Source organism: Theobroma cacao, chromosome 9 (genome assembly GCF_053813885.1).
Source record: "Theobroma cacao isolate CCN51 chromosome 9, ASM5381388v1, whole genome shotgun sequence".
Lineage (NCBI taxonomy): Eukaryota > Viridiplantae > Streptophyta > Magnoliopsida > Malvales > Malvaceae > Theobroma > Theobroma cacao.
Genome location: NC_142647.1, coordinates 2722232 through 2746138, shown reverse-complemented (window position 1 = coordinate 2746138; position 23907 = coordinate 2722232). Strand labels below are relative to the sequence as shown.

Here is a 23907-nt window from a genome sequence, read left to right as displayed (position 1 = left end):
AGGTTAGCTTCAAGGACGGGGTCCTTGAAATGTGGGGTGTTAGAAGTATAAAAACGGTATAATAGAAAGAGAATACACAAATAGAGAAGATGGGGTACTACTAGAAGTAGTTTTTTAGTTTATTATTTAGGCGAGTGTGTATTGGAGGGAATGGGTGAGCGGTTAATTTAAGTCTTTCAAGTGGTAGTAGCTTGACGGAGAAGCGTGCGCAGGTTAAGCGAATCTGCTTTGGAAGTAGTGGGCGTAGGTTAAGCCTGTAGATAGAATAGAATAGGATTTAGAAACAGCGAAAACAAGAAGAAAAATTAAAAAAAAAGAGAGTAGAAAAACTAGTATATTTCTTACAAAGAAAAAGGAGAATCAAAAAAAGAGAGAGAAAGAGAAGACAAGGAAGAAAAAAAAAAGTCGCCGTTGATGATCGATGTCGAAAATGAAGCATCTGTTAAGAAAACTCCACATCGGCGGTGGTTTAAATGAGCACCAACGATTGGCGGAGGCGCGGCCCGTGATCAGCCCCAGTCCCAGCCCCAGTCCGAGCTCGACGAACGGGACGGGACTGGGAACGACGTCGTCTTCGTCATCGTCTTCGGTTAGTTCGGGGACAATGGCGAGAATCGGGGCCGTTGAATCGGTAAGGGGAGATCGGACGGCTGGAGATGATGTGGATTTTAATTTATTGGAAGAAGAGTTTCAGATGCAGTTGGCTTTGGCGATCAGTGCCTCGGATCCCGAGACGGCTCAGATCGACGCCGCTAAAAGGATTAGCCTCGCCGGCACCGACACTAATGCTTTGGTTGAGTTCCTCTCGCGTCGTTATTGGGTAATATATTTTTTTGTATTTCAATTTTTTGAAAATATCTTTTAGATATTTAGTTTTCTAATTTCTAGGTTTCCCATAATGCATTTCCTGTTTGATTCGGTTTTAATCGCAAATTGGTTTTATTTTTTCCCCTTAATTTGGTTATGGGGTTTCACATACCTTTATCTGAATTTTAAGTCTCCATAATTTTGTGAATTTTTGTAAATAGGTATTCTTTCATTGATAAACTCTGATTGCATTTCATGTTTCCTCATTATATATTACTAGTATATTTATTTTATTTTCATTTATCTTCTTAAGATGAGGAGTTTTCAACTGCGGATCTCATTTCCGGACTTCCTGTTTCCTAATTTTGGAGATTCTTAGCTTCCATGTCATTCTCATTAGTCATGGATTGATTGGGATAAAGATTGACTTGTTAAGTCTTTTTCCTATTGTTTTTGTTTATAGATGCTTTTGATTTGCATGTCAAGCTCGATTAATTTTGGTACCTTTATTAATTGAAGTGTTGCTAAATGTAGCAATTGGTACATCCTTATTGGTTTTATTAATTTTCTATGATAATTTCTCATTGTTTGACTAGGTGAAGTTTTGCTTGCCGGTTGTGGATTGTGTTTCTATTATATGAATGTGTCCTTTGTCATATAGGCAGTTTGCTTTCTTTTGCTTTTCTTTTCTTTTATAATGGTATTTTATTGCTACTATGTAACTGTCAAAGCCCTTTTTAACCATAAGCTAATTGGTCAGCCTTTTTCCTTATGATTTCTTGCCATAAATCTTACATGCATGTTTCTTCGGGAAGTCTTATATTTCTTATCTAATTATTAGGGAACTATAGTGCTGTCTTTCTGGTTATTATGATTTTACTTGTTCTTGGTTCATTTATGATGGTAGGATAGTGTGTAATGAATGCCGTTATGGATATTATTACGAATTGAATGTTAGTTTCATTGTTGATTTTTTATATTAGATTAATTGAAATTATTCCATTTTCTTCCTTTGGTTCTTCAATGCTGTACAGGCTGAAGGGTTTCTGTTCATGTCTTCTGTGAGACAAGGGCTGGAACCCATTAGTTGATATACTTTTGTTTTTTCTTTTGAGGATAAGAAAAGTAATTTCTATGTTATGTTATTTGCAGAATTATAATGTTGTAAATTATGATGAAAAAATTGTGGATGGATTTTATGATGTGTATGGCATTACGTCAACTCTGGGTGCCCAAGGGAAGATGCCATCTTTGGTTGATCTTCAAGCAGTCTCAGTGTTAGATAATGTTGATTATGAAGTAATTTTGGTTAACCGGTTGCTTGATCCTGAACTGCAAGAGCTTGAGAAAAGAGTGTATAGCTTATACGTGCAGTCCCGAGCTTTTGGCCATGGCCCAGTTTTGAGTAGCTTGATTCCAAAAATTGCTGAAGTAGTTGTTAATAGAATGGGTGGTCCAGTTGGTGATGCTGAAGAGATGTTGAGAATGTGGACCTTGAGAAGTTATGAGTTAAGGAATTCTCTTAACACTATCATTCTTCCACTAGGACGGCTTGACGTTGGACTTTCTCGTCACAGAGCCCTGCTTTTTAAGGTTGTAACAACTCTTGACTCATCTTATTTCCATAAGTTAACTCTCATGTCTATATCCTCTCCTATTCTTAATTTTTATTTGATGACTATTGTTTCACTTGCTTTTCTGCTATTCATAATGTCCTGCCACTTCTGTTTTTACCTTGCCATAATGATAAATATATCTGGACCTTTTATTGAGAAAACTTCTTCATGCTTCTGGTTCTAGGTTCTAGCTGATAGAATTAATCTTCCATGCATGCTGGTCAAAGGGAGCTATTACACTGGTACTGATGATGGAGCTGTGAACTTGGTTAGAATCGACAATGGAAGGTAGTTTCTTCCAGCTCAGATCTACAAATTTTTCTATGTTTGATTTTGCGTAATTTTAATTAGTTAAATTTTCTTTATTTTGGTACCTATGCAATGCATTTCTACAATTTTTTGTGCATATTAGAGTCTTTTTTCTTTAAGTATTCCCACAACATGGTGTTATGCCAGTTTAAGTATTTTTGTTGGCCCCAGATTTGTGCTTGATGGAATTTTATTCTGTTTAAGCTAAATTGAGCGCATGAGATTTGAGTTTGCTGTTTTTCAGTTCCCTCATCTTTTGCTTTGCAGTTTTGCTGTCTAGTCAAAGAGAAAAGTTTAATTTTGTATTTGCACAAGTTTGATGTGTAATTAATTATCTGAAATAATGCAGTGAATATATTATTGATCTGATGGGTGCTCCTGGCACGCTAATTCCTGCTGAAGTACCAAGCTGTCATATCCTAAATTCTGCGCTGGATGTAAGAGGCTTTGCTGATCTTAGTGAAGCCTCTCAAGTTTCATCTTTGCTGCTTGACAAAGGCACTGGAAATTTGGCAGTTTCAGCTGCTCCAAATATGGGCCCTAAAGTTGGTGCCACGAGGTCAGTGGAATTTATTAGCAGTCAGACAAATGAAGATGAGAGGAACCTTACTGGAAGAGCTGTCTCTGAGAGATCTGAACAGGAGTTTGGGAAGCTTCTTCCCTCGGCACCTAAATCCAGTGAAAGCTCTTCTGGCATTCATGAAAAACCATCATCAGCTCAAAAAAGAAAGGTTAAAAATGTTTCTAGATATGTCATTAGTGCAGCAAAAGACCCAGAATTTGCTCAGAAATTACATGCTGTTTTGTTGGAGAGTGGTGCATCACCTCCTCCAGATTTGTTCATGGATATTAATTCACATGATCTTGGTGAAAAAAGTATGATTGAACAAGTCAATCTAGTGCAAGGGACAAATGTAGATGATGCTGCTCGCGGCCCTTGTAATAAGTTGTCAAGAAATGAGCAGTGTCTTGTTTCCTTCGGAATGGAGACTTCAGAAAATACTAATTCCAACACTAGACAAAAGCACATGGCTAAACAGCAAACAGAGTTGGAAACAAATGTCATAAAAACTAATGTTGCATCACCCTCTGATGCTACAAGTGAGGGATTTCTTCTTGTCAGTAATACAACCAATGATTGGATACAAGTTCGTGAATCTTCCTTCTGCTCTGCTGATGAGTTTTGCCAAAGACAGCCAGAAAATGTCTTGGGCACAGATGATAAACTAATACAAAGGACTTCTGATACTGATTTTAGTAAAGAATCTGCATTGGAATTGATCGAAACAATGAACAGTGAGTTGCATCTGGCTAGCAATGGTCACAGTGAGAAGATATATCCTATGCTGGGAGAGGTTTCAGAATGGGAAATTCCTTGGGAGGATCTTCAGATTGGTGAACGCATTGGTATTGGTAGGTCTCATAATAACACAGTCAATCTTGTTAATTTTTATACATGTCTGTTGCTTTGCTTTCAATAAGCCTTTTAAGTTTTGGATGTCCGTATTTCAATTGTTAATGTGATACAGCTTGTATCATAAATGCTAGCCAGGATGTCCTGGTGTTTCTATTTTTGTTGGCTGGACTTATGGTATGAAAGCTGAATCTGATCAGCAGAAGATATAAAAGTTATTTGACTGTGCATCCCAATCTCAGCTTAATCTATCCATAGGATTATCTCCTGCCAACACTGGTATTTGTCTCAACACAGTTCTACAGGTCAATCCAGTATGGTTCACGTTCTATCTGAATGGGATTGTGCAAGCCTGCAAGACATGATAGCTGCAAATGATGTTTGTGAAATAGGTTAAACCTGCTTTCTGGTGCAATGGATTTAAGAACCGGAGCTAGCTTAGTTGATTGAATCCTTTTTATATTCATATATAATTAGATCTACAGAGTCATAGAATATGGTTCTTGCTTGAATATGATTTGACTGTTCCCTACCAGTGAACACTTGCGTAAAAGATGAACTATTGTCTTGCAGGATCATATGGTGAGGTCTACCGAGCAGATTGGAATGGCACTGTGAGTTACATTTCCTACCACTTTATTTTATTTCATGAACTTTTAGGAGCAGTATACTACTTGATGATATGATGACAACAATTACAGTTTTACATGCCAAAATTTCAAAAGTTACTAATCTTTCACTGAGCACTGACATTTACATGCTTTATGCCAAGTTTGCTAATAGGAAAAGAGAGTAGTCACTGTGATTGAGTAATTGTGGTAATATGTGGTGCTAACTTACCAAAATCTGAAAATCTCTAACTGCTGTATTAAGTCTACTAAGAGCATCAACTTTAGTCTCTATTAAATAATTCTTTTATTGATTGATAACAATATATGGCTTGTGCAGTGAGTCTCTGTAATTGACTTCTAATGGTATTTTTTTTTCGAGTGTTTGTCTAATTGTCTTTGTTGGCACTTCAGGAGGTTGCTGTGAAGAAGTTTTTAGATCAAGACTTCTCTGGTGATGCATTGATTCAATTTAAATGTGAAGTAAGCCTCAGAAACTTGACTCGTTTATTTCTTCTCATTTTTGTGAGCTCAACTTGCCTGTGGAATAGACTGATTTATATTAAGATCATCTCTTTTTGTTGACTTTGTGCAGGTTGAAATCATGTTAAGGTTGAGGCATCCAAATGTTGTTCTTTTCATGGGAGCTGTTACTCGCTCCCCACATTTCTCTATACTGACAGAGTTTCTCCCCAGGTTTAGTTTCTTTTTGTAATCCTAATAGTTCTCTTGTCTGCAATGTTTTCATAGTTAGTAACTTAACATTTGTTTGCACATTCTTTTTGATTTTGAAGGGCTCTAATTTGGGATTTTAAACTTGATGTTGGTTTCCTTCTGGTTTAATGGATGAATCCAGCCAATAATTTTAGCACTTGATTTGAGCAAAAAAAATAAATGTTAGCACTGGAACCATGTCCTCAGGGAATGTTGTGTGCCTGTTTTGTATTTGTCCTGACATTATGTTTGTAGATATTAGGTATTGGACTCCAATTCCTTGTGCCCTTGTTGATGCATTTATGCTACTAAGTGCTTATGTTTTGTGGTTTGCTGTGTATGAAAACAATGAATCACTCTCAAGATGTGTGTTTTCTTTTTGATTTAATAAATACTAGACCTCTCTATTATTGTTCTGGTTTCTGCCAAGAAATTGATTAATTTAAAAGGACAAGGTTGGCCATTTTGTCCTACTTTTTTCTTGATCCCCCCTCATTGTTATGCAGGGGAAGTTTGTATAAGCTACTGCATCGACCCAATCCTCAACTCGATGAAAAGAGGCGAATGCGAATGGCTCTTGATGTGGTAGGAGTTACATATGAATAAATTATTTTATTTTCTTTTGCTTCATATCTTGCACAAATCTCTCGCTGCCTCCCTTTTCCTTTCACCCTTCTTCCCTGCCTTCTTGTTGTAGTTATTTTTGTTACTTAAGTTAAGCTTTCTTATTGTTTGCAGGCTAAAGGAATGAATTATTTGCACACAAGCCATCCTACAATAGTGCATCGAGATTTGAAATCACCAAATCTCCTTGTTGATAAGAACTGGGTTGTAAAGGTGCTTCTCTCAAAACTAAATTCTGGTCAAAAGTTCTTCCTTGATTTTGCTCATAGTTTATTTAAGCAATTTTACAAATTACTTTTATTTTCCGCTGACAGATATCTATTGAATTTTTTTCAACATATTTGCTTACTCTATGCAGGTTTGTGATTTTGGGTTGTCACGCATGAAGCATCATACTTTCTTGTCTTCAAAGTCTACTGCTGGAACGGTAGTATATTTTAAAAGATAGCCCTCATTGTCCACTTTGTGTTTTGTCTTACTTTCCTATTTATCAAAGCCTGTTGTCTTTATTTTATAAAGTAAAAATTTTCCATTGAACTGCAGCCTGAATGGATGGCACCGGAAGTTTTAAGGAATGAACCGGCCAATGAGAAGTAGGTGACTTTAATAGCATGTTTGCATGCATGTGTTACCATTCGACTTTTCTATTTTGTTTCTTATACAAATAATCTGGCTTGCTTGCAGATGTGATGTGTACAGTTTTGGTGTGATATTATGGGAGTTGGTTACTTTATGTGTACCCTGGAAAGGTTTGAATCCAATGCAAGTTGTTGGAGCTGTTGGATTCCAGCATAGGCGTCTAGAAATTCCTGAAGACGTTGATCCAGCGGTTGCACAGATTATATGTGAATGTTGGCAAACGTGAGTTCTTGAAGTTATTTATGTTATCTTTATCAGGAGAATGATTATATAATCCTTTGTAGTGGTCATTGCGCCTACTCAATTCTCTTAGGAATGTTTAATTGGTCTCTCATTTCTTGGGCACTCATATAAACAGAAATCCTGGTAATGTTTTCTTTACATTAAGCAAAAGAATTTGTGGTCAGAATGAAGTCAAATGCTGTAATATTAGATTGAAATTGGGAGGAAACTTGGGATTCTTGTAGCTTCCAATAAACCTTTTTAGTCAGCTTCTCTGGTTAGTCTTTGCTTGTGAATCTCTGTATCAAAAGGAGCTATTGTTATTTTTGACGGTCTGCAATGTTGAAAAAATTGCATTAATCCTACTTGGTCGGTTTTCTTGTGCAGGGAGCCGCATCTTAGACCATCATTTGCACAGCTCATGTCCCGACTGCGGCGTCTTCAACGTCTGTATATTGAAAGGCCAAACTCTACAAAGCAAATCATAGGATGAACCGGTGCAGTGTCAATGTAATAAGTACTTTATTAGCTGTTTCCTGGCTCAAAGAGCTAGGCAGCCGGAAGTTTTTCCTTTTATGTGCAAAGAAAGTTAGAGAAAGGAGGGGGAAATTGTTGGCTCATTCGAAGTGGGGGATCAGCACTTACTCCATCCTGAATAGAGTGGATTCCTCTTAAGTAAGCAGCTGCATAAGAGCAGTGGAGGGTACCACTTCAAAATTTGTGTTTAGTATTATGAATAGGTAGCATCTGTCAAGTGTAAGAAAGTTCCCAAAAGGAAAAACAAAGGGAGAAAACAAAAGAAGAAAGAAAGAAAAACAAAAATAAATAGTCTTGTAAGTTCTTTACCTGTGGAGGTCTTTGTTTTGGGTAAGAAAATCCCAATCCCTGGAATTGTAAACATGTGATCTCGACAGCTCATTGTGGAAACAAAAGAAAAAGAAAAAGAAAAAGGAATTATTTGCAAATAATGGGCTCCTTCATTCTAATTTTTTCCTTTCTAACTATAAAAAGTATTTGTGTTTGTATTGCATTGTATTGTACGGAAATTACCTCTTCCGTTTTTAATTTGGAATCAGGATTTTAACCCTCATTTCTTATCAGCAAGAAAGAGTTTCTGCTCGTCAGACTGTGGATTGCTGATCATGTGCCCCATTACCAGCAACTCTGAAGTTAACAACTTGAATGGCCTTATTTTCGTCTTTTGATCATTTTTTTTCCTTAATAAATAAATTTAAAAAAGAATTTCTTTAAAAAAAAGGTAAATTAAAATCCATTAAATAAAAAATAAGTAAAATAATCTCAGTTGTCAATTGAACAGCAATAGAACCATGGCCACCACACTGCTCCTCCACCTCTCGCCGAAACCGCCACAGGCCTCCGCCCCATCCTTCCCCTTCCCCTTCCCGCTTATATCATTCTCAAAACCCAGGTTTCTCCCTCTTCATCCCATCAAAAAAGCTTATCCGATAACCAAAATGCTCTCATCCAACAAAAGTGGAAATGGCAGCTACAGCAACACTCCTCCCCTGCCCGAAACAGAGTGCCCTGTTCCACACGAACAACAGCCCATAAACGAATACCAATCTCTCTCCACCTCGTTCCCTTTCTCTTGGGCCTCAGGCGACCTTGTCGAATACTGCTCTCGCTTGTTCGTCACGGGTGCTTCTTTCGCGCTCTTTGTTGGTCTACCTGTAGCGTGGTTCGGTTCGGTGGGGCCCAAATCCGAGCCGATGAGGCTGGTTCTTGCAGCTGTCTCGAGTGGGATTCTTGTGGTTACTGTTGCTGTTTTGAGGATGTATTTGGGTTGGGCTTATGTTGGGAATCGCTTACTCAGTGCCACTGTTGAATGTAAACTCCTTTGTGTTTTATGTTATAGTGTCATGCGAAATGTGTGTTCTTTTTTGGTTAAACAAAATTTCTCCTTTGATGGATTGCTTATGGGATTTCTCTTGTTCATGGCTTGCAGATGAAGAAACGGGGTGGTACGATGGACAGGTATTATTCATGTCTAGTTTTGTTTCTAAGTTTTGTTTTAGTTGGAATCAATTGCCCCTTCATTTATGTTAATCTTCTGTTTTCTAAGTATGCAATGTTTCAATAGTTACTTTCATGTAATGTTCTTGTTTTAAGTAACTTGACTTTCCTGGACTTTCAAATTTCAAGTAATTTTCGAAGATACTGCATACTGCCGAGTTTGTTAAGTGATAATTTTTCCTTTGTGAAATGATTCCACCTTCAACCAATTGACCCGTCACGAAGACTGTTGGCAAGTTTATTGCAATAGCATGGATTACAGTATTTGACACAGGCTAGGTTCGAAATTGGTCCTTCTAAAATGTATACCCTATAACTGTGGGAGGCTTGTAAGCCAGGGTCTGCACAAGCAACTTCTTTCATTCCCTGCCTACTTCATTAGCAATAAACTATACAGTTACTTCTATTTCACTATGATTTTGATCAGTTGTGTCTATAAATGTGTCCTGATTATTCACTATGTTATGCCAAAAGTTTGTTTGTTACATGGAAATAGCTTCTTGTAATCCGGATTTTTTGAAGCATGATTTCTCAATCCTCACAAATGATGAAGGGATGGCTAGCAAACCAATTTTGCTGAAGTTTTTTGTTCTTTTATTTCAAACACCTGTTCATAAGGTTTAATGTGAGCTCCTTGCGGTATAGGTTATAGACATTTGGTTATACTGAACAAATTTTCTTAACATGAATATCTCGTGGTAGACAGTGGAGACTAATACAGTTTTCCTCAACAGATATGGGTCAAGACTGCTGAAGTTTTGGCACGTGACAGGCTTCTTGGTTCATTTTCAGTGAGTATCCTTTAATTGGAGTTTTACTCAGACCAGAATTCTTCTTCTTTCCCTTTTTTTTGATTGGCCTTTGCTGCTGTAGTCCTTTTTTGACCATGCATAAATCAACACAACCATTCCTCAATAGTTTTCCTCTTACTTCTATTGATGAAATGACATTTTATTAACTTATGAGGCGGGTAAGAACCTAACCTCTTTTTTTTTTTTTTTTCTTTTAAAGCAAAAAAAAAAAGAATAAGGGTCGGTATCACTCATCCACCTCTGTCAGTGTGGTAATCAGCACTTTGCAAACATCAAATGACATGTAGTTTTCTGAGACTAGAAGTTCAGGGAATTTATTCACGGGAAAATTTTTCTGAACTTTGAGCGACAATCCGATTATCTTTGCACTTACACTGTAACAAGAAACTTTATTATTTGAACTCTTACTTTAGAGCTTTGGTATGTGTTTCTTCCACATGAAGGTCAAGCCTGTGCTGAGCAGATTAAAGTACACTCTAGTAACCCTTGCAGTATTCTTGCTCGTATGCATTCTTCCCCTCATAAATGTTGATGGAGGCCGAGAGGGTTCCTACATGATGACTAAAGAAGCTGGGGCTAGAGCTATACCAGGAGTTTATGATGACGATTCTGCAAGAGCATTTGAGCCAGATGCATTCTGTGGTGAACCTGGTCTTCCCTAGTCCCGTCCTTGAGCAGCTGTTAATACTTTGTACAGTTCATTTATTTGTATATATATTCAGGGGCATATTCTGTCTCCTTGCAGTCCATTGTGTATAGTTTTATTTATTGCTATACTTTAGCTATAAAAACGGTAGCTTGTATTGTTAGTACTTGGAAATTTCGAAACAATTATGTTAGAAAAGGAAGACTAGAAAGGCTGCTAACAGTGTGAGGACAGTTTTGAGGCCAGGATTTTTGTTTTGGTCACGAGTTGATGCATGTTAATACAACCTTGAGCTATATCTTTGTTTTTTCGTTTTCCATGTAATGTAAGAAGGTTGGGAGCATGAACTTCTCTGTTCTATTTAAGATGTTCTAGCCATGCACGTGAAAGTACAAGTGATTTGGATTTAAGGCCTATCGAGTCCTCAACCTGCCCTTTCGCTAGCTCACCCATCCCTCATTTGCGAGGCTCTCTGTTTCTCATTTCTTTACCAACCTTGACACTTCAACCTCAGCAACCCAAGCTTGCCTTGTAATGTGGAAAGAAATAACGTGATGCGGCTATCTTGGTTCCTGCTATCAGGGCTTAGTCAACAGAATAAAAACAGGATCCATTGAAAAATAAAAGTAATGATCCTGACCCAAGCTTTCCTTCTCGGCGGGCAGCAACCCCGAAGAAAATGCAGCTCACATACTCAATCAGGAATATACAATGAATGATTGAGATCACAGAATCAATAAAATCTTAGAAATATATATATATATATATATGTACCCATTCTGTTGATATATGAGGTCAAAGTCGGTGACGCTCCCATATTGCTTTCATTCAAAGATTTTTCTCGCCTGTTTTCTTTTTGGATCATTAAACAAAGAGATCCTCCATTAATTAATTATTACCTGCTCTGTAGCTGGCACCCTTTTTTCTATCCTTTATGTCCTCACCCAAAGATTCTTATCTTCACAAGATATGTTTCCAACTCATGGAGAGAGAGAGAGAGAGAGAGAGAGAGAGAGGGTGAATAGCTGATGAATCATGAGAATATTGCTGTAACTCAAGACTGCCAAGTAAATATCCTGAGAACCCTTCAAGCTTCAGGCTTATACAAGCCATGGGGATCCTCTAAAATTGCATTGACTTTCATGTCAGCAAATCCCCCCCGACAACATTACTTTGTTCACTTCTATTTCCTAACTAGTTGCTCCTTAGGATGATCTCTCAGAAAAAGAAACAAGTGCTACAATCTCCTCAAAAAGCTTCCTTATCCAAGCAATGATCTGATTGAAGCCAACGTGTCTTTCTTGCAGGATCAGACAGGAGGGATACACATTTCAAATGGGAAAAAAAAAGGTTGAAACCAGAAAGTGCTTGGACGGTGCATGCACTTGATCATTCAAACCAAAAAGTTCTTGCGAAAGAAAAACTTAAATGCTCACGTTACATGCATTGTCCCTCTATACAGAATTTCAATATCATGTCATCCATCAAAATGTGATAAAGCTCACGTTCTTGGCGTGAAATATTATAATTAATAAAATATGAGGATACTTAACAATAAAAGATAGCATTTTCAAGAAAAATAAATGTGAAAATTATAAAGTTAGACGCAGCCTTGCAGCCCTCTTGCCCTTTTTTCTCTAGGTACGGTGGCTCATAACGATTTCAAATGAAATATAAAGTGAAGGAGTGGCACCAACCAGCTCTTCTATTAAACAATTATATATTTTGTCCGACATATTCTCCTCCCATGTCCGAACATTAAAATCACCCTGAATAAAATTTCCAGACAAAAGTGGAAAGAAAGGAGGAAAAGATGCTTTTCGATTTTATGGCCAACAATAATTATTGATCATGTTGTGGCTAACTGTGAACCTGCCCCTCATCAACCCACATCCAGCTCAACGCTTAAAATCCAGCCAGATGTCATTGTAAAAGCAAGCCGCATCCAAAGAGGAAAATCCCAGCAGAGGTAAAAGATTTTTCATTTCCATGTTCTGGTGATACCATGGTAAATTAAAAATGAGTATATCTCTCTATCTGAATCTTCCTTGGGTTGAGACGACTGTTAAACCAGATTCCCCTAAAACTTACCTAGAACTTTCCCTAAAGCCTAACAAGTAGAACACTAAGTAACTCTTAACGCCAAAGCTAAAACTGGAACTGGGAACGAAAGGAAACCAGAAGATCTTGGTCAATAAGAACTAAGGGGTAACCTAAAATCTTTGTAGGCTGAGTTTAGAAAGAAAAGCAAATAAACAAAACATTAATTGAATATTAATTAAATAGATGTGAAGGAGGGTGGTGAGGGTCCCACCTGGAAGTGAAAATCCAGAATGGTTCATGCACCTTGCCCTTTTCCTGTCTTCTCTTCTCTTTCTAATTCCAAATCTAGGGAAATGTCTCACTAATTGATTTTTTTTAATTCTGATTAATTCCCAAAATTGGTTTTTTGTCAGAATATATCAAATCACTCTTGCTTCTTCGAAATGAACAACAGCAAAAACCAAAACCAAAAACAAAAGGCCAAAGCAGTAACGTTTCTTCTTCCTTATCATTTCCTCTTTCTTGCCAACCTTCAAAGATCTTTGCTTTGTTTTCATTTTTCACCCCCTACCTTCTTTTTCCAAGCAATACACCACACCATCCCACAGCCTACTTTTTTTGCTGAAGGTTAGTGGTAAAACTTTCATCATTGGTTGAAAATTTTACATTTTTCTTTTGGTTTTCTTCTGTTCTGTTTTTTTTTCTTGATTGAATATGCATTACATGGAGTTAGAGATCTTGTTTTGTTTTAATGTGTTGGGGTACAGTTTCTGGTTTTGCTTGGCTTGGCTGAAGAAATGATTTAGAATACATGCGAAGAGAAATTTGATTAGCGTTTTTGAGTTGATTGAATGGACGACTGTTAGGTGGAGAGAATGGGTTGTGAAAAAATTCATTTTTGCTGATTTCCCAGTAATAAAATGGAGCATTTTGGTGTTTAATTTGATTGGTTGACTGAAGGAAAAGGATCTGAGATATTGGATGCATGTTTTTAGGTAGATTATCTATTTGGAGCATTGCAGATTGCTATGCTGGCTGTAAACTATGCCCCCTTTTGTGCGCTTTTGATATTTACTAAGAGTTGTCATATAATTAGATAACTAAAGCTAAATGGAGATCTTTTCAAAGAAAGTGGGCATTGTGTCTGGTTTGAACATGACGAAAAACTTCTTCTTCTTTTCAAAAGAACACTTTGAGATGCAAATTTTGCATTCCTCTGTGCCCCTGATATAGAAAGTTTTAATTGCTTTGGTTAGTGAATGGAGTCTTTCATGGTGGTTTTTAGTCATTAGAGAATTATGGAGATTTTACACGTTTGGTGTATTTTCCACTCATAATGTGGCTATTGTGCCAGTGACACCCTTGAGCTGAGGTTAACTTTGGCTACGGGGGAATTTCATTGCGATAATGAGTCCTTATATTGGTAAAGTCTAGACTGATGCTGCCAAAGACAGGAGAGATTATCTGGTTTGAGTTGAAATAGGTACAACCAAAGGGCCAAAACTTATGTTGGTTGAGGCTATAAGGATGATAATAAGATGGTATGTTAATCTGGTGTTGGTGACATTTCTATGTCTTGGGACTGAGTGTGAGTGTTGAAAAAAACAATAACATAGCATTTGATTAGGTGAATTGATAAAATTTAGGATTTATGAATGTTCCAGTATATTAAGGTAATGAATCTAAATTTAATTTAATGACTTTTGGACCTTGATGGGCTTTAAATTTATACAAAGGTTGATGCGCTTGCTAAGATGCGCTCATTTTGAAAATTAATTAGTTACTGGCATAATTCATTCACTCTGGAGAATTTATCAACAAAATGAAATATGAGGACTGTCAAATATAAGACTGTCGTACATCAAGCATCAATTATGGAAAGTAAATGGCTTGGATATATGCCCAATTAGGAATGGCAGTGCAACTGCAACCTACAACAATGGAGTCCTTGTATGATAGTGAAGATGAAAGTATTGAATTTCAAAAATTCTATTTGCCAATCTGAATTTTTTTTATTCATTTATTTATGTTGATAATTATTCACCATATTGACATTTGGCAGTATTGCAATCTTAGCACAATTTATTACCTTTTCTTGTATGATGTTTACCTGCTGATATCATATAAGTTTTTCTTTTGATTTTTTTTTTTTTAAAGTTACAGTATTATGTATTTATTGTAGATTGAGACTATTGTCTTTCTGACTGGATAATTGCATATCAAATTGAGAACAAGTCCAGTATGTCTGGGGGTGTTTTTTGAAATGGTGATGGTTCACCACCTAGATTTGCATAGAGCCATATGCCGCGTGGAAGACTTCCTATAATGGATCTAAAATCTGCTTATGATGTTGAGGATATGAGTTCTACATCTAGAATTCAGCATGACCTGTGGCCGCTAGATGAAATTGATCCAAAGAAGGCAAAGTTTCCTTGCTGCATAGTTTGGACTCCTCTCCCAGTTGTCTCATGGTTGGCACCTTTCATTGGACATGTTGGTATTTGCAGAGAGGATGGGGCAATTTTGGACTTTTCAGGGTCAAATTTTGTGAATGTTGAGGATTTTGCTTTTGGTGCTGGAGCTCGATATCTTCAACTTGATAGAGAAAAGGTACAGTTTGTGTAGATGCTCTGAATTGAACTTTTTATATCTCTCCATGCACACTTTGCCATCATGATACTACCTTATTTTTCCATACTAATCTCTTTCATGTTAAGCAATAATTCATTTCTGTTTCTCCCCTTATGCTTTTATGGGAGGTAGTTTTTCTTTTATTAAAGAGAAAGTTGGACTGCTTAAAACAAGTAGTTTGTGCATTGACTATTTTCTGTTGTGGAATTAGTGTTGCTTTCCCGTAAACCTAGCTGGGCACACATGCAAGCATGGCTATCAGCACACGGAGTTTGGGACTGCAGTCACATGGGATGATGCCTTGCGGTCAAGTGTGCGTCACTTTGAGCACAAAAGCTACAACCTCTTCACATGCAACTCTCACTCATTTGTTGCCAATTGTCTAAACCGACTCTGCTATGGTGGATCAACGGATTGGAACATGGTAACTGTGGCAGCGCTGATACTTTTTAAGGGGCACTGGGTTGATATCATGTCAATAATAAGATCATTCCTCCCGTTCACAATGGTGCTCTGCCTGGGCTTAGTACTGATTGGCTGGCCATTCTTGGTTGGACTATTCTCATTCTCTCTCCTCCTTATGGGGTGGTTTCTGTTGGGCACTTATTGTATCAAAACCTTATTGGAATACTAGAGCTTTTTTCCACTAACGTTGAATTTTTGTTAGTTGAAAGAAGCACAGTTGGTACAGTTTGGTGTTTCTTCAAAAACTATGTTTATAATACCTGACAGAGAGTGGCAGTAGGTTTCATGTGGACCCAGCAAATGCCAAAAGATAAGGTTTTCCCCTTCATCAAGGAACTAAATTGTAGATTTGCTTCTTAAAGGGAAAGTGAACATTTAATTTAATACTAGAATTTTTTTTCTCTGGTGGTAAGTTCATGAAGTTTAGAGTCTGATTAGATCTTACATCAATGTCATTGGCTTACTAGATGTTGCTAAGATGTAATCTGATGCCATGACTACTTTATCAGCCTTCTCATTAGCAATAAGAAGAAAGTTGTAGCAGTTTTGCAATAAATGTGTTGGGCAACAGAGGAGAATAATCTCGTGCTCCATGAGCTAAAGCGGGATGCCATTTAGATTAGATGAGGTTCATTCTACGGTGCTTCCCAGCCTTAGAATCTGATTGAAACTTTGAATGTACTGAGTGAGATTTCATTCTGATGTAAACGCCACTGGAACAAGAGTGATAATGCATTTGAATATTGGAATTCCTTTCTACCTCGAGAACATGATGCAGCCGACCAAGTTTGAATGTAGCTCTCGTTTTGCAAGCCTGTTTATTTGAATGGGTGCCTTAATTTGGATATTTTTCTGAAATTGAACGCTCAGTGGAACCGCTTTCAAGATTAGTGAATGCATTTCAGGCAGAATATCAACAAATTCACCAACAGAGAACCCCAAAATGAGGGCAATTACGGGCATTAACTTGACATGTGAGCAACAACCAGCCTGTGCAGAGTGGTCGCTGGGGCTGCCATCCTTCTGCTTATGTTGGCCATATACACACAAGAAGCTACAGACCCCAGCTAACAGGGAGTCGCTAGCGGATCATAGGCTCAAGTTAAAAGCCATTCAGCTGCTTGGAGTTTCAGAACCTCGTAACTTGGTCACAAAGTTTAACCCCCAAGTATATATCCACTCTGCTTAGCAGAGACATTTTCAGACAGTAACAACTGAATAGATATAAGTTCGTTATTAGCATAATGTACTTCATTTTCCCAGAAATGTTGAGCAAAGCACAAATGAACAACAATCACAACAGTATTTGCACTCCGACTCTCCAGCCGCAAACCCATTTAATTAAGCAGATTGTAATCATATAATAAAGTTGAGATCAAAACTGCAATACAATCCTTAAGGTTAACTGGCTGCTGTCAACAGTAACTGTAAGACCATGTGGACTTACATGAAGACAATAGTCAACTTTAGTGAAAGTAAGATCAAGAAAAACATCATTAAAGAAAAAGGAATTCAAAAGTATGGAATTCATGATAAGCTTAAATCTTCGCTTATCCTTTATAATTAAATTAAAAAGTTGAATTTTAAGTCATAGAGACATGTAAATTCCTCCTATGCCCCATACTTGGGTGCCTTCCAAAGCTTAAATGCTATCTCATGCAGCAACCTATCAGCTGGTATGATGAGATTTCCAGATCGCTGCAACAAAAAAAAATGAACCTAAATATAATGAGCACAAGAAACTGAAACAAGTATTAAATCAGTAAAACCAATATGTTCCATATTCTGAATGAATTATGCATGCCAAAAAAAAAAGGGTCTAAATTAAAAGCATAGGAATCAAGGTTATTAGTCATGTTGTACCACTTCACTAAGGGGTGACACTTCAAGCAAATAATATTGGAAAAGAGCAGGTTTGAAGACATGTAGTCAAAATTACTTCATAACCTAATCTAAGAAACTATTATAACTAGAGCTTTATAAAGTATCTCATGGTCTCAATTTTTACCTCTTTGAAATCTTCAAAAGAGAAAGTGTCTACCATATCTTTGCGGGTTACAGCATTCTGATATTGAGCAACTAACATGGGACTATAGTGCCTGTTGTCATAAATTAGTTAAAAACCCACAAAATGTCAAAATGCATAACAAGAATCCACAAAGTTTTACTTACCGAACATCATTTCTTGGACTTTCTCCTCTCATGGTGTAACTCTGTTGAGGAAAGAGTGCTGAAAGAGGAGAATCATTCTCATAGTTGTGGCTCACTATTGACAAACCAGGATCATCAGCCCTTGACACATTCCCATAGCCCATAATGAGGGACAAGTATAGACGGGAAGCAATTTCAGTTCCAGGTTGTGCTATAAGCATAATAGCACCAATTAGAGCATTCATGAATTCCATGTCACCTACTGTACCTTTGCCTTTTTCAGCATTCAAATTCTCCCCAGATCCAATGTGCACAATTACTAAATCAAACTGGCTGGCATTTAATATCCTCCCTTCTTGGAATCCAAGTAAGGCCAGCAATTCAGAAGCCAAATAATCAGCCGACTGTGCAGAGGGAAAATTGATATTTTCAAATAATCCATTCAAATGCAACACATCAAAGCCAAGTTTTCCTCCAAAAGATTTCAAACTAGAACTGTTAGTCAGTAGAGCAGCTCTCATTCCCATGAACCTGAAGTGAGATTATGAAGCGTGTTGGTTGGAATATTCTCATAGCTAATGATTAAAACCAAGCAAGTGCATGATAATACCTCTCTGACATGGTTGGAATCAAAGATGACTTCTGAGACTTTGCTTCTGTAGAAAGTTGCCCGTTCTGACAAAACCAAAGAGCAGTAGAGAATTCATCATGAACTTTTACTGTTGAACTACTTAGAGTAATATGTATCTCACCTTGTTGAAATATGCCTCGCATGCATCCATCAGTACTGCAAACTCTCTTACTATCCTATCATCCTCGCTTTCTGCAATCTAAATCCAAGTAAATCCCAATAATGGTGGATGAATAACAACAATTAGAAATGTAAAAAGAAGCATGAACTTAATTACTAATTAAGGAGAGGGGAGCAAGTTAAAAGATGGTATCTGAATATCATGACTGCTTGAAATCAAACAAATAAATACAACTAGGCATGATAAGGTTCTAAACATTGAAGACAACGTGAATAGAGATGAATCAGCAATTTAATGGAGCAAAGACTTACACTTCTACATTAGACTAGCTAATTTGAAAACTACAAAAGAACCCATAAGCTTATTCTGTCAATCACCACAGTCCTTACTTTCAAGTCAATCTGTGTAACCTCCATGTATCAAATAAACGAACGATAAACAAAGCATTCCATTGTCACATCAATCCCTCCCAAACAATTCAATTTGCTTATTAAAGCACAAATGACATAATATTTCACTAAAAACAACCGAACCAATTATAAAAGGTGGTATCTTCCCCGGCAATCAAAAAAAAAAAAAGGCAAAGGAATCAATCTTTCCATGTGGGTGCAAATTAAAGAGGTTATATCTCAAATACCCATTGTCTAAATTTAGAGTAGAAGATTGAAAAAGAAAATTGACAAGGAATTGATAAGAGAGAGTGAACCTGAAGGCGGAGCGTTAGGGAGGCTCAAGAAACCACAGTTGGCTTTAGATGCGAGAGAGTGAAGATGGGCATGTGATGGCTCAATGAAACGGGCCAACCCGTCCCCGTATAAGATCAATCCTCGGCTTGGCTTGTCCGCCATTGCTGTTACCCAACGCTCAAAACACAGACGTGAAACCAAGAAGAAAAAAGAGATGGAAGGGGAAGCAGGAGAATCCCCTTTCCTTGAGAAGCGTGAAGGTTTATATAGGGAGAATATTTTACACGTGGACTTTGTAAGTGTGGGGAAATAGCAAGAACTTGATGCCTCTTTATCTTTATCTAATTATTTATTTTATCTATACGTTTGAAATTGATATCAACAATAAATAAACTATTTATTTTAGAAATTGAAATCAACAGTATTTACTTTTAACTGCAAAGTTCAAAAAGTCTTCATAAGAATATTTTAATTTTTCTTATTTCTTTAATTTTAACATATTTTTTTAAAAAAATCTGTTTATCCTTCTTTTAAAAATTTTAATAAAAAATTTAAAAAATTTTAATTTAAAGATTCAAAAACTTGAATGACTTTTTTATTAAAAAATATATTAAAAGTAAATTTTTTATTCAATAACTGGTATTTCAAATTTGATGATATCAAATTAACAGATTAATTTCTTATCCGTGATTACTAATTTTGTTAAAAAAAAATTCTACAAAATTTGTTTTTTTACGAATAGGGTTTAGGTCGCTCAAAAAAAAAATAAGGTTTAAGTGGCATAAAAAATTTTGACCTGATTACAATAGATTAAAAGTTTTAATTTTTTTTGTCAAATATTGAATTTATTGAGTATCAAAGTGAGACAAATTACGATATTCACAAATTCTGTATTAAAATCTTATTGTTTTAATTTTTTTGTTAAATATTGAATTTTATTAAATATTAAATCAATTTTATTAAGTTTTGAAAGAGAGTATGAGCAAATTTTTTTAAGAGGGTATTTGTGTTTTAAAATATTTATATAATGTTGATTAAACAGTATTTATATAATTAAAAGATCAAAAACATCACTTTGAAGTAAAAAAATTTTAAATTATTTTGAAGGAACTTTTAACCTCTACAGAAAAGGGGAACACAGATACCGGAGAAAAAAAAATGAAGTCACACGGCCATGAGCTGCATGTTCATAGCCTGATATTATTCCCATTTGGAGAATCAATCTCATAATAAAGAACAGCTATAAATAGTTATGAACTAGTTTAAAAGAGACGATTTTTCTCATTACAAGAAAGCTTTATTGGTTTTCACTGCATATTGTGCCCTTGTTAGCCACACAAGGCTATAAAGTTCACCATCCCATTCCTTTCTTACATCAACAAGGTTTGATTCAACTGCAGCAAAGGACCCTTAACATGGTCAAAGAATGTATGACAGTCAAACTTTTTACTTCATTTTAGTGACATGATCTCCAATCCACTCTTTCCTCCATGGATATTTTTGATTGTGTGGCATGGATATCTCTCCTCTTTAGCCACCTAGCTGATCATCAGTTCGGCTAAAGTAGGCCTCAGGAAGAGATTTCAAGAGCAAGGCAGTTCACAGAGATTTCAAAGTAATAAGATAACACACCAGAATTAATGTAGGCATTCCGGACGGACCAGATCACACATTCGCACTAGCTAACATTTGATTGGCAGGGAGAAATTACTTGTACAAGGCAGCCGAAAGCTGCGAAAACTATCCTACGCAAGCTCATTACAAAATCCACTCAATCTTTAATCTATCCACTGTACAACATAGACAGTTGCTACATTCGGTCATAAAAAAAAATGCCTGCAGAGCTTAATCAAAAAGATTTGGTTACTATCACTTCCTAGTGTTGCTTCAATGAAATGGAGACATGTTGTTTCTTCATGTCCCGCAATGAGACATGAATCAAAGCTTTTCGATAGCAGGATCTACTAACTAAATATTCTTTTACCGGGTTTACATCATACTGAACTTCACAGCACATTGGTCTAAAATCGCTTCACACTATTGAGTCCTCAATTTCAGTGTTGAAAACAAAACTGGGAAATACAGCGGTAATGTCCCTGAAGAATGAGAAGAACATAAAAGAATGAGCTAGATAATTAAGTTACCATGGATATTCAAGGGGTCAAGCAAACAATTAGAGATCATTGAAAGAAGAGGGATTTTGACTATGCATGCAATATTGGAAAAGGAACAAGTAGTGAAAGAACATAGGAGCTAGTCACACACTTCAAATGAGGAAGAGTCATGTTCTTTAAAAGGCTGGGATTACGAAGCACAAATGCTTTCCATTCTTCTTTGTTGATTCTACCATCCTTGTCAGCATCAGCATCAGCAAATGTCTGCAGAAAAGATGAAGATCCTGTAAGTATCAAAATGCTGCAGAATTCACACCAATGACAGCAAAGAACTAAACTTCAGCGAGCTCACTTTGTCAATGATAGCCTCAAGAAGGTCATCTGACAATTTCATGTCAGATTCCATCAAAATGGCAATTACCATTTGCTTAACCTGTATTCAACCAAAAGCTCATTAGCTAAAAATCCAACCATTAAGTAGGAAGTGCATCAAGTATGAGTAATTTACAGAACATTAAATTCATGTAGAACTGCTAGCTTTAACGGAGTTTTACATACTTCGTCCCACTCAATAAACCCTGTTTGTCTCAGATCATACAACCTAAATGCAACTGCAAGAAATTAACAAGAACATAGATAAGACACAGATATAAATCGTTCTTTATTGCTACAAAGAAAATGGTTTCTCTTGAACCCTTACAATCAATTTTATCTTCTACAGGGGCAGAGGGATGAAACACGTTGAGCGAATGGACAAATTCCTCAAACTCAATGACACCATTTTTCTTCTCATCGAAAAGATCAAAAACCTACAAATAGACAAGATGATTAGGGGCAGGAATGAAAATAAAGATTCGAAGGAAAACTTCTTTATAACATTAAAACAAATCATAAAGAAGAAAGAAAATCTTCTATTTCTAGTTCTAAAAGAACTGACTAATTATTCTTATGTGAAAGACACACCAACTTATCTCTGGACTGGTTCAAGTGCTCAACTACTGTTGCTCTTAGTTTAGTTTAAGAATTTGAAATGAAATCAAAGGAACTGGTCACCAATTAATTACAGTAACAACAAGACATAAAATGAACTCGATTTAGTAAAATCACAACTATTAGAATTCCCCAAATGCTAGCTGAACAATTGAGCTCCCCTTTACATTTTACTATGATTGGGTCCAATGATCAACCAGGGGAGAATAGAAGAAACTGATATTGTTGCAAGAGATTTACCCTGTCAAGGAAAAGATTCTCGACATATGGAGCCTGGAGCAATGCTAACTGAAGCTCTTCCTACAACATAAAAAGAATTTAGACAATCATTAACATTTTAACATTTATTGAAATCATTCAATGACCTAATTGTAAACAAATTCTGACACATCAGCTTGAAGCAATGCCATTCATAGAAAATAATTAAGCCATGAAAAGAAAAGTCATAGATTACAAAAATATACGAACTACAACAAAGTTTATGACACCAATTTGCCTCAGAATTTCACTTTACCTTGTGAATCAATCCATCATCAATAATTGAGCTACTCAACTTCTTGAACAGTTCGTACAGCGCCTCCACTTCATTCACCGTAACTGCACCATAAGTTCATAACCAGTAAGAAAACCATTCAACCTATTACTTCAAAGTGACGAAACTGCCATGTTTGCTTACTCGAAAGAGGCTGGGAAAGAAAAGGTAAAAACTGTAATTTCTCATGTTTCACAGTAACTCCCTGAACATGTACTTTTTTTCCTTTGAAATACCAGAAAACCAAATTAACAGTAGATATAGCAAATATTTAAAAAGACAAAAACCGTAAAAAATCTCAATAATTACTACTTTTTTAAAGAATAAAATAAAGAAGATATGAAATGAGAGACAGAAGTACAATGGGATTCATTGGCAAGACGGGCAAGATCTGTGAACCCATAACGGCATTTCTTGAAACAGGGCCGGTATTCAAAACAATTGGCCATTGAAAAAATCAAGAAATCGATCACTGCAATAAACGGCATGAAAGCTGCACAGATCCGCTCTCCCATGGTTAGGGAGCTCGACCCCTGTTCATCACAATCAAATGCACAAAATAAGCACTAAAACAAAACCATTAAGAAAACCAAAAAAAAAAAAACAAGAGCACCCTTCCGTAGCCAGCCCAAAAAAAAAAAACTGCAACTTGAGAGGTAATTTCAATGATTACACAAAGAAGAAAGATGGGTAATAAGGAAATACAAAGGACTTGTTTCTGTTGGTCGAATCCATGGTTTCAGACAACCACACATCAGAAACAGATAGCCTTTATTTTTGTTTTCTTGACTCTCTTTTCCTTCTCAGTAGTTATCTGCTAAACTTTCTGTCTCTGGAACCAAGACCGAGTACCGATATTTGAGCGTTAACGAACGTATTGAATACTCTCCCGACAAGTGATTTGGCAGGCTTCGGAGGGTACATTTGATTGAGAAGGCGCGAGAACACCACGAGGAATAAAAATGGAAACACGAAGCTTCAATATATACGGAAGCTGAAACGAAGGATAAACAAGTTATACCGTGAATTTTGTTCTCGTTGTTTTGATTTGATCGACTTCGTGACGTTGCGTTGGCTGACAGTGAAACAATAAACTGG

At 36.5% G+C, this 23907-nt stretch overlaps 5 protein-coding genes across 10 annotated transcripts; 3 read left to right on the top strand and 2 right to left on the bottom strand.

Moving 5' to 3' along the window:
• The first annotated feature begins 110 nt into the window (after positions 1 to 110).
• Positions 111 to 7921, top strand: LOC18588057 (Protein kinase superfamily protein). The gene is made up of 13 exons (XM_018127739.2): positions 111 to 820; positions 1960 to 2400; positions 2608 to 2711; positions 3082 to 4145; positions 4720 to 4760; positions 5169 to 5237; positions 5350 to 5450; positions 5975 to 6053; positions 6207 to 6305; positions 6451 to 6519; positions 6636 to 6685; positions 6777 to 6953; positions 7341 to 7921. Exons 1-13 carry the CDS (start codon positions 422 to 424, stop codon positions 7444 to 7446), a joined length of 2799 nt encoding a protein of 932 aa, XP_017983228.2. The 5' UTR covers positions 111 to 421; the 3' UTR covers positions 7447 to 7921.
• Positions 7922 to 8246: 325 nt separating this feature from the next.
• Positions 8247 to 10792, top strand: LOC18588056 (YCF36, putative (DUF1230)). Its single transcript, XM_007012212.3, has 4 exons — positions 8247 to 8801; positions 8920 to 8948; positions 9722 to 9778; positions 10243 to 10792. Exons 1-4 carry the CDS (start codon positions 8282 to 8284, stop codon positions 10459 to 10461), a joined length of 825 nt encoding a protein of 274 aa, XP_007012274.2. The 5' UTR covers positions 8247 to 8281; the 3' UTR covers positions 10462 to 10792.
• A 1397-nt stretch (positions 10793 to 12189) lies between these two features.
• RTE1 (protein REVERSION-TO-ETHYLENE SENSITIVITY-like protein (DUF778)) lies at positions 12190 to 16140 on the top strand. Of its 5 annotated transcripts, none has more exons than XM_088809921.1 (3): positions 12190 to 12414; positions 14671 to 15098; positions 15331 to 16140. In XM_088809921.1, the coding sequence occupies exons 2-3, from the start codon at positions 14790 to 14792 to the stop codon at positions 15751 to 15753; spliced, it is 732 nt and encodes a 243-aa protein (XP_088666047.1). In that variant the 5' UTR covers positions 12190 to 12414; positions 14671 to 14789; the 3' UTR covers positions 15754 to 16140. The 5 variants fall into 5 exon arrangements, with proteins under 5 accessions (XP_088666047.1, XP_007012272.3, XP_007012273.3 ...); XM_007012210.3 differs by lacking the exon at positions 12190 to 12414 and adding an exon at positions 12848 to 13115; XM_007012211.3 differs by lacking the exon at positions 12190 to 12414 and adding an exon at positions 12849 to 13115 and having other exon boundaries at positions 14729 to 15098.
• A 963-nt stretch (positions 16141 to 17103) lies between these two features.
• LOC18588054 (rhomboid family protein) lies at positions 17104 to 19470 on the bottom strand. Of its 2 annotated transcripts, none has more exons than XM_007012206.3 (6): positions 19194 to 19470; positions 18488 to 18558; positions 18346 to 18410; positions 17757 to 18266; positions 17593 to 17683; positions 17104 to 17282 (listed from the first exon to the last, which is right to left on the bottom strand). In XM_007012206.3, exons 1-6 carry the CDS (start codon positions 19333 to 19335, stop codon positions 17196 to 17198), a joined length of 966 nt encoding a protein of 321 aa, XP_007012268.3. In that variant the 5' UTR covers positions 19336 to 19470; the 3' UTR covers positions 17104 to 17195. The 2 variants fall into 2 exon arrangements, with proteins under 2 accessions (XP_007012268.3, XP_017983417.2); XM_018127928.2 differs by having other exon boundaries at positions 18488 to 18565; positions 19194 to 19333.
• Positions 19471 to 20838: 1368 nt separating this feature from the next.
• On the bottom strand, positions 20839 to 23767 carry CBL10 (calcineurin B-like protein 10). Its single transcript, XM_007012205.3, has 9 exons — positions 23515 to 23767; positions 23171 to 23342; positions 22792 to 22874; positions 22518 to 22577; positions 21988 to 22096; positions 21846 to 21898; positions 21640 to 21720; positions 21439 to 21551; positions 20839 to 21269 (listed from the first exon to the last, which is right to left on the bottom strand). Exons 1-9 carry the CDS (start codon positions 23542 to 23544, stop codon positions 21206 to 21208), a joined length of 765 nt encoding a protein of 254 aa, XP_007012267.3. The 5' UTR covers positions 23545 to 23767; the 3' UTR covers positions 20839 to 21205.
• Between the last annotated feature and the right edge of the window lie 140 nt (positions 23768 to 23907).